The sequence below is a fragment of the Uloborus diversus genome, chromosome 1 (genome assembly GCF_026930045.1).
Source record: "Uloborus diversus isolate 005 chromosome 1, Udiv.v.3.1, whole genome shotgun sequence".
Taxonomy (NCBI): Eukaryota; Metazoa; Arthropoda; class Arachnida; order Araneae; family Uloboridae; genus Uloborus; species Uloborus diversus.
The window spans coordinates 209,225,370-209,236,093 of NC_072731.1; the positions used below are offsets into that span (position 1 = coordinate 209,225,370).

At 31.9% G+C, this 10,724-nt stretch overlaps 1 protein-coding gene across 1 annotated transcript in view; it reads right to left on the reverse strand.

Moving 5' to 3' along the window:
• LOC129234152 (MLX-interacting protein-like) overlaps positions 1–10,512 on the reverse strand; it is a 45,791-nt gene extending 35,279 nt beyond the window's left edge. Inside the window, exon 1 of the mRNA XM_054868052.1 lies at positions 10,145–10,512. Within this exon, the coding sequence (XP_054724027.1) occupies positions 10,145–10,455 (311 nt within the window). The 5' untranslated portion in view covers positions 10,456–10,512. The remainder of the gene's footprint in view (positions 1–10,144) is intronic.
• Positions 10,513–10,724: the final 212 nt, after the last annotated feature.

Genomic DNA, 10,724 nt, shown 5'->3' on the forward strand with positions numbered 1-10,724 from the left:
TCTAGCTGCCATTTTCCAACAACAATCAAGTCTGCTGTTCATTTAAGAGACCAGCAACAAATTGAGGAAACAAAAAAAAAAAAAGGTTTTAGATCATTTTTCATTGCAAATAGCTGGGAATAAGCTTCAAATTTCAGAAATAAGTTAAAAATCTATCAAAATTTATTTTTATATTTTCATGAAAGTATCTCTTATACCCAGGGAGATATAAGCATTTCTTTTAAAAATGCGAATGTTTTTTTAAGGTTTTTGGCTCATATCACTCAGAGTTTTTCGTCAAACCTTTACTAAACTTTCAGAATATTTGACAGCATATTAGAGAAATATAATAATGAAATTTGAAGTTCAAATATTGAAGATTTAATGAAATATGAACGTTTAAAGCAATTGGTGAATTCCAGAAAAAAGGAGACGACACTTGAATTTTAAAAATTAATATTCTGTCACTTGCCATATACCATTCTCTTCAGAAATAAATGAGCTTTTTAAGTCTTAACCTGTTTTTCCCAAATAGTTTGATGACTTTTTGAAAATTTTCTCTTTGTGTTTTTACAGAGCAAAAAATCTCTTTTTCGTTACATACTGTAACTTCAATAAACTTGTTAGCAGCATATAATATTTAGGTTAATTTTTACCTTTTGAATGTCTAGTTAAAATTTTTGGTAAGTAATTTAAAATTCTTTTTTTTTCCAGTCATGAAATAGGTCCAGTACTGAGGTGACAATTTGATGTCTTCCATTACCAAAATACAGTATTGTGGCAATTAATTGGGAAATGCATTTTTGTCAAAAAATCAGTTTTATTCAAGTTTTTCATTAATACATTTGAAACTAATAATTAATTTGACCTCCCTGAGACGTAATACCATCGTAGACACGTTTTGGCATGGAATGTACTAGACTGGCACATATAGTTTTAATTTCAACGTCTTTATAACATACGTCAACAACAGAAGAAATTAGCTTTTCCATCGTAGTACTGTCAAACTTATGAAGACGTTTTTTAACGATAGCCAACAAATTTTCAATCGGATTTAAGTCCGATGAGTTTCCGGGCCAATCCTGTACAGTAAGTTTGTTTTTAGAGCCGAAATTGGCAATTTGCTTGCATGTGTGACATCGCGCTCCATCTTGCTGAAAAACGCCATCTCCGTTTAGCCAAAGTGCAGACATAGTTGGAAGCACATTTTGGGGTCAATATCGATTCGTAGCTGGCAGTGTTAATCATTCCTTCTACAGGGACAAGGGATTCTGTCCTTGAAACATAGAAACAACCTCAAAACATCTTTTTGGGAGGATACTTGGGTGCTTGATTAATGTGGTGCAAACGAAGAGGTTCTTCTTTGCTCCCTCTCACGAACTTGGATCTAAATCCCTGAACTACAAAATGTGATTCGTCAGGAAATAAAACCTTCTCAGTGCTTCTCATTCCATGTTTTATATTTCTGTTTCCATTCTAACCTTCTATTCTTCATGCGAGGCATGAGAAGCTGCTTCTTATACGGTCGATGTGCTTTCTGCCCATATTCTAAAAGCCTGTATCTCACTGTTGAAGGTGCAATATCAACACCAGCTGCCACCATGGACTTGGACAGATCAAAACTAGTTAATCGAGAATTCATAACACTCATTCGATGTAAACTTTTGTCATCAGGAGCCAAAATTTATCTTTTTCGGCCGCATTTTCCAATACGGTTGGTTCCAGCATTTCATGTTGTCCTAAACTGCTGCCATGTCGTAACGACACTTGATTTATTCACTCCACATATTTTCCCTATTTCTTCTAAAGTTTTAGAAGTATTTACTCTAAAAACAATCACTTTAGCACGTGTTTCAAGGCTGATATCCATGACTCTAATTACTCCCACAACAAGCGAGCAACTAACATAGCCAACTTCTAGCCACTTAGAGGAAGAATTTGTATGCCTGCTACTTACCTGATGTGTGCAAACAGCTACTAGTTAGACAATGGACTGCCATTTAAACTCTGAGCTAAATTTGAAAGCTTATTCGTTCGCTTAAGTGCAATAAAGCAAAAAAAAAATAACATTTCCCAATTAATTGCCACAATACTGTACTACATCTCAGTTACTTCACCAAGAACCTATTGTATATAGAAACTCATGTTTTTTTTTTTTTTAATGCAAAGCAGAATAATTATGTCCCTTGTCAAGGAGGCATAGTTAGAATTAATGATGTTCCGGATATCCGTATCCGTATGCGCAGATATCCGAGGGAAAATAAAGATCTGTATCCGTTACTTTTTTGACGGATCTTAAACGGATCATTTTGATTCTAAAAATTTTTAAATATTTGAATGAGAGACTCTTAAATTCCGTTTAAATTAGGTTTTATTCCCTATTTAAATTATAAGGTATCATTTCAGAAGCTAATTTGTACCCCCCTCCCCTCCCCGTTGCAAAAAGGAAGGGGAAATAAGTTTTAAAAGTGCGTATCAGTGTGTCTCTTTGTGTTAAACCTCAATATCTTTAACATTAAAAAAGTTATCAGCTATCTAATGAGCCAAATTTCTATAATTCTTGGCTAGGCTACGAATTGTAAGGGGTCGTTTGCAAACTGGCAGCACTATCCTGCTATTGTTGCAGTTTGATTCCTGATAAAAAAAGATTATTTGCGAACAATCCCTCAGGATTCGTCGTCTAGCCAAGAATTATTAAAATTCAGCTCATTAGATCGCTGATAACTTTTTAGATTTTAAAGATATCAAGGTGGAAATTTTTTATGAGATGTAGGATATATCTGGGCTTTCGATTATGAAGGTTATCAATTGCTATCTTTTGCACATACACAGTGAAAAAATTAATTGCTTTAACAGGGTGGCGACCAGAACTGTGAAAAAAAGTTCCCTGACTTTTCCCTGATTAAGTTCACCAAATTTCCCTGATTTACGTTACCAATGATAATGGTTTTCTTTCTTTGCTCAACTTGAAATCCATTGTATGTTTGTATAAAATGCAGTATTTTAAAGGTTTTAAGTTGTGTAAAGTTGTTGACTAAAGATATATTTTTAAAAAATGCTACTTTTTTAATAAAATTGTTAAAAAAAACATAAAGTAAATTTTTTTGCGAAAAAATAAAACATACAAAAAAGTATATTAAATTTTTCTACATGGAAAGATTACAGAAAATTAAAAAAAAAAAAAACTTTACTTCCAGAAACCACTTAGCATAAGAATTTTAAGAAACTATTAAAATTACTCTTAAAAACATGTGTATTTATGATAGAACTAAAAAAAAGTAATTGAAATTATTTTGAACTAAATTTTCAAATAGTATAATAATTGTTGCAAGAATAACAAGTAATAGTGAAAGAATAGAAGTAATGCAGTTATTCTTATATAACTAATTGACATATTTATGCAAAACAGATGAAACCATTTGACATCCATTCATAGGGAGCTTTTCTCTAATCAAGAACATAGGTTTTAATGAATGAATACAGCATTTTAACAATAAAAAAATTAAGATGTTTACTTAAGTACACAAGTTAACTCTATTTCAGTATGTAATGAAAAAAAAAGATTGCTTTTGTAACAAACTTTGAAATGCAAGGAAAAAAAAAAGGAAAAAAAAGCAATTAGTTAATTTCAAAATATATAAAAGAAGAATACAACTTGGTAATAAAATTAAAGAATCACTTAAGTCTGAAGAAAAGAAAACTTTTATAATCTGCGGTGACAACAAATAGTATAACGGCAAAAAACAAAGTTTTTTTATTATTGAAAGTTCAATTTTAGCAATTAAATTAAAAACGCGAAGAAGTAATAACTTTTAAGCGTTTTTAGTATTAATTCAAAAACCAAAGATTTCTTCTTGAAATCGTGATTACAGTACGCTAATTACTTCAAGACATTGGAATAAAAAAAAAGCAAAGGAGCTAAGGCATTAATGAAGGCTTCCTCTTTGCCTGTATGGTTGTTTATTTTACGTAGCATTGAAAGCATAAAAGGAAATTTCAAGCTAGGTAAAATAAACAACCTAACTGACACAGAAGCAATCTGAGGAAGTTCATCCTGTGTGTGTTAATAAGTAAGATTCAATACTTCAACGTTGAGGAAAAAAGATGCACAAATATGCAGCAATGTATAATCGCACCTCATTAATTTTACTTTTTTTTTTTGAACAGATAATTGGCGGAAAATGCATAGGGAATTAGAGTACTTAATTTGGTAAAGGAAAATTTTTTTTTTCTTCATAAAATCAATTTTCCCTGATTTTTTTTTATTTTTTCAAAATTCCCTGATATTTCCCTGATTGATAAAGTTCCCTGACTTTTCCCTGATCTGTCGCCACCCTGTTTAAGCATTCATACTGCATTAAATTTTCAATATTTTAACTTCAAATTTTATTATTAGGTTTCTCTAACCTGCTGTCAAATATTCTGAAAGATTATTAATGTTTGATGGAAAACCATGCATGATATGAGTCGAAAACCTTCAAAAAAAATTTTGCATTTTTAAGAAAAATGCTTATATCTTCGTGGGTATAAGAGATACTTTCATAAAAATATAAAAATAAAATTCTAGATAGGTTTTTGACTTATGTTTGAAATTTATAGCTTACTCCCAGCTATTTACAATAAAAAATGATCAAAAACCTTTTTTTGTTTTCTTAATTTGTTGTTTGTCCCCTAAATAAATAGTAGACTGAATTTTTGTTGAAAAATGGCGGCTGGAGTATACTTTTTATGTGAAATAAATTACAGAGCAATTGGTCTTTTATTTCTCAAGAAATCTGTAAAATTTGAATTTTTGAAAGTGTTCCCAACACTTTTGGTCATTTAGTGTATATCCGTCCTTGAATATATAAATAACATCACTACTGTTAGTTTTAAAGCAAGAAATATTTGAAGAATGTTTAATGCAGTATATTTATATAACTTCATTTCAAAACTAAATTTTTAATAAAATTATAAACTAAATATAATGGAATGTAACTTTCAGTAGAAAATATTGTTAATAATTTTTTTAATTAATTGTTGAATGAATTCTGGTTCCAAGGGTTCAATACATACAAATTTTAAAATTAAATATACATGTTTGTTATGATTTATCATAACGTTGACTTTTGAATTCAAAAGACAATACCTCAAATAATAATAATTGTAAAAGAAAATTCGCAGCATAAATTGTTTCAGGCCAACTCGGCCGAATCACAGCTCATGATTTGGCCAGACCGAAGCTTTGTTCCATCTCTGATCAGAAACTACCAAAAACCCAGATTTAGACACTATACTTAGTAACGTTAAAGGACAAATATGCTTACATTTTTATCCTTTACTTCTGCTGTTAATTGTTTTCCCTTGCAAAAGATTGTAAAATAGGAATTTATGCATACATTTTGCAGTTTTTTGCATTTACAAAACAATTTATCGAAAAGTTTATATGGAACTTATGGAATGTAGGAGTGTTGAACACCCTCTTCTAGTTGAAATTCTTCCAGAATATGAATACTGTCAGCCCCGCTTAATCGGGTAACGGATAAATGAATGCTCGCGTTTATGAATAAAACCTCCTAAAAACCAAATACTTCCCCATAGACGTAGTGTTAAAGATTCCCGCTTAATCAAATAGTTTCCACGGAGATTGAATAATATTAATCAGCTTTCTCAAATTTGTTTGTTGAGAAAAATTTTGAATAAACTAGAAAGAAATTAAGTAAGAGCAATCATTATCATTAAAATATAAAGTAATATTTATCGCTGGCAACGGGCGAGAAAAAAAAATCCATAGTCAATCAAAATGTTTCCACTATTCTATCAAATTTCTTCTGTCTTTGTCATTTCCAAAAAAAAATAGTGCAGTCGATAATTAAATTAAATAACACAAATAAACATGCATATTTTAGACGATAAATTGATAAATATTAAATGTAAGATACGGAGAAGGAGGAGGGCAAAAAGAGTGTCAGAAAAGTGTTCCCAAAAAACCTTGAGCAAGCAATCCCCTTTTATGGAGTTTTTCAAAAAATAATGTACTGAAAAAGGTGCCAAAACAAAGGTTTTGTAAATCAAGTTGTAGATTACTTTTTATAGTTTTGTACCTCAGAGTCAAAAGGACCTAAGTCACATTATGATAATTTTACAGGAGAAAAGAAAAACTTTTATCTCGCTCATGCAAAGGATGGAACCCACGCTCTTTTATCCTGGTAAAAAAAAAAGGAAAAAGATTTTCATTTTTTAAGAATTGCATTTATATGGCATGATGCAGATTAGACTTCTACAATCTACATGCAATGTACTAATAAACGGAAAATCTCAATTTTTGGACTTTTGTCTTCTGGCTCTGAGGTAGATAGAATTTTCATACGTACTTGTAATACATATATACTAATTATTGAACTATTTTGTTGTTTATTTAACTTATTTAAAAAACTTTTTAGCAATAACATTAATAATTTTCTTTATATAGCTATTGATTTATTATTATTAGATTTTAAGATAAATGTTGTCAATTTAGAAAGGTAAATAAAATTTCCCTGCTTAATCAAATACCTCGCTTTATCGAATATTTCTTGGAACCAATGATATTCAATTAAGCAGGGCCGACAGCATTACTATTCAAAAGTTTTTAAAAAAATTGTGGGGTGGCCTGCATATGTGTTATTTAGGAGAATTTTTTTTTTAACTTGTATTGCTCAACTACTCAAATGCATACCCAACATTTCATTATCAATATTAGTCACCACTTTAAAAAAGCTGAAGTAATACTATACTGTCTCCAAATTAACCAAATTATAAAGAGAAATGGGCCAAATAAGAGAATTTTTTGGGAGGTCACAATGATCTCCCAAGACCTCCTATCAGGGCACCTCTGGATTGATTATTCATTAACTTTCTAAAATAAGATTTATATTGGGTGTATTCCTATTGATTAACTTGGGGTGTCATCCTTCAGATGGATGTTGTTCGATGCTGAAGGTCCTTCAGCGAGAAAGGTGTTGCAAGAAAGGTTTTCTCTAAAGTTAGTTTTTGAAAATTGAAAGCACGCAATTTGATCAACACCTATTTGTTAGACAATAGAAAGGAAACAAATTAATCCTTTATATCTTGCAAAAAAAATAAATGTGATTTTTAGGTAATCCTACTTTAAAAATTGCAACTGTTCAAAAATTTGATTAACAAATTGAATTTCTAATCATTGTATGCATCTTAGGTTTACAATAAAATAGGAAGCAAAAAATTCATGAAGAGGAATTAATGTTTCAATTAGGATTTTTTTTCTCCTTCCCATAGCTGGAATTGGAGTTGGAGTCGTAAATTTCAAAATCCCGGAGTCAGTAGGTCGTTTTTCTTCCGACTCTGCAGCCCTGGTTTTTACTATCTTTCTTTCTTGTGAAGAAAGTGCCTTGATGCCGTCCCTGTTTTTACTCTTTTTTTTTTTTTTTTTTTGAACAATCGCGATTGCTTATTGCTTTCATTTGACTGTTTTGATGTGTTATGATTTTATTTTCCCGCCAGCACCCTCTGCAGCATCACCGTCGACCGGCTCCTCATGATGCTGCTCCTCTAGTGAAAGCCATCTCCAGGTTGCATGAATATCCTACACTTACACACATACATACATGCACCTACAAGCAAACACATACATACACCTACACACATACACTAACACACACACGCATACATACAGACAACTATCCACACACTCATGCCTGCACACAGACACAAACACATATGCCTACACACACATACACATTCCCCCCCCCCACACACACAAACACTCATACACACAACTATCCACACACTCATACCTGCACACAGACACAAACGCTTACATAAGCACACATACTAGTGATTGCGAAAAACATAATTTGAATTCCAGATGTCAAAATTATTTTTATTTTATTTTTGTTTTGAGAAGCTTGCATTTTAATGCCACCCGCATTTTTCTTTTTTCAGTGAAGTTTGTGCTTTTTTGTGCCTTGCAACTGCCCCAATGTTGCTATTCCTACACCTCTGCTATTCAATGTTTACAGTGACGCTAAGAGCAGTATGTTGGCTCCTCACTTGGGCAGGAGAAAGCATTTTACATGAAGCAAATGAGATGCCAAGCACTTAATATATAAGGACTAGGTTCTACATGACCTTCTTTAAACACAATAAGTATTTTTTGCAGAAATAATCAGCATTTTAATCATAGCCAGGGTTGGCTTTCTGCCGGCAGAAACTGATTTTTGCCCAGCTAGTGGAAGAAACTGGTCATAACTAGCAAAAACCCGTATTAACTGGTAAAAATTAAAAATACCTTCAACTCTTTCTAGTTCATATTTGTTTAAATAAACTAAAAAATGTAAATCTATTTTATCATTTTAGAAAGTTAAATCCATTGCTATTGCACATCCTTTAGTTCAGGAAGAGAACTGTTCAATTACAGATGCTGGTAACATTTGGATGAATCTAATGAAAGATGAGAATCTTATTGGAGCTTAAGAAATATATCACATACAGATTTAAACTGTTAGCTACTGATTATTCATTTGCTAGCTTATGATTCATCCAAAGTGCTTCAGACTAAGATTTAATGTGCTCATGTAGAAAGAAACAGAATTTTACTTGGCAATATTAATGTAGATTTTGTATTGGTATGTAGTATAGCTTTGCAAAATAAAGTAGCCTCATTTCTTCAGACATATTTTTCTAGATAATTTACAATAACTACTTGAACAACATGGTGGATCAGTTCTAAAAATGTGCAATACATAAAAGTCTTGTTAATTTTGCTTGTTCCTAGAATATAATATCACAGTTAGTTCTTTTGGATTTGATAAAATCTTCTCTATCTTGAATGGGGGTAATATTGTAAATATACATTGCACTTTGGTTAACATTATTTTTTTTTTCCAAGCATTTCCTATTATACAGTAGGTGCCACTTAATGTGGTCACTGTGGGACAAGTAGTTTGATAACAATAACTGAAAAGAATCCAGGGCACATAAAATGGTTTTTTTAATTAAGAAGCATTTATTCTTACAATTGCAAATTAAAATTACAATAACTCAATTAAAAGCAGTTTTAAATTATAAATTACTAGATTAGCAGAATAGAATAGCTCTTTTTTTCCATCGATGCTACAAAGTTTTTTTGGCCCTTTTGAAAGCAAGATCTGCTTTTTGCTGCAGTAACAGACCCTTTACTCACGCATCCTTTTCCCTGACATTCGTAAACCACATTTCAAAGCAGATTCAACTTCACCATCTTCTCTAACACGTTTTGCTTGTCTAAATTTTCATTCAGCTTCATTTTGTTTTCAATCACGTCACTTCTTTAGTAACTTACGAAGTAATGGCTGAGAAATGTTTACTTGTTCTACAGCATTTCTTTGACTCATCAGTTAAGTTGTCAAAGCTTTTTTTTTTTTTGACAGTTAAATTATTGCACTTTTTCTCTTTGGCTTAAATATTTGACTGTTTAGAGTGAAGTTTTTAGTGTAACTGAGCAGAGAGAAAAATTCTGTTTTACTGATAAAAAGGGAAGTTTTTTTTCTGGAAGCTACTTGTCAGGGTTTGCCTTTGTATGTTTTGATTGAGGAACAAAAAAAGAGGAAAAAATTCAAAATTCAAAGCTTATAATAAAGTGATAACAATAAACGAAGACACTGATTACAATAACCAACTTTTTTACACATGTTAATATACAAATGTTCTGGGACTTTGTGATCCTGATTACATTAAGCGAATGATAACGTTAACCGTGATCACATTAAGCAGTACCTACTGTATGTCCATAATTACTTTTATGTCATTTTGATAGTTTCTGCCACAAATGTGGTAGAAATAGGTTTTTGCCATGCCAGTTTTAACCGGTTTCTACCACTAGTTTTAACCACCTTAGCAGAAACTTGCCAACCCATTATAACCCATTCACAAATTTTGCCAAACATTTGACATTGCAATAAATTACACGTTTATGGTACGAATACTAAAATTACTTTTTTAACCTGTATGCTAAAGTCATGCATTCGAAGAGTTGAGTGAAAGATTCATTGATAAACACATCATATATTTTTCCATGCAATAAACAGCATTTTATCATTGCTCATTCAAAGTTTTGCATTTGTTTGATTACCATTGACATTACTGTAAATTACGTGTATAGAGCACTGATACTAAAATTACTGTTTACCTGTAGGCTAACGTCATGCATTCGAAGAGTTTAGTGAGGGATGCATCGATGGATATTGAATGGGTACTTCGAGATCCGAAGGTATACGTCTTTGAAGTTTCCTTGCAAGCAGATTCGAAATCGAATCCTCTAGCTGGCAAGGGTAGACTCTCTTGATCACAATCAGACTCGTGCACAACCAAAGACGGGCTATCTTCTCCCTCTTGAATTTCCGAATCGTCAATATCAGATACCATAAAATGACCACTATGAATTATTTCCTTCATCGTGTTCTGGTCCGGTTTCTGGCGTTTTCTCCCATCTGGTGGCATAACTGTATCAAAAATCACTTGCTTTTTTTAAAAGTTAGGAAGACTATACAATGAAAAATCATGAGTCTTTGCGTCATTACGTCTTTCCACAAACATTGCAGTCGACATCTTGAACTCGAATATTTACTCTAGTAACTGACGTCACTAAACCAACAACACTCCCCCAAACAGCAACTTTTCATTGGATGGCCGAATCATTAATAAAAGTTGCTGGTGTGCTATTTACCGTCATACTGGTTTGCTTGAGTGCGTTGAAGTAAAACAATTTC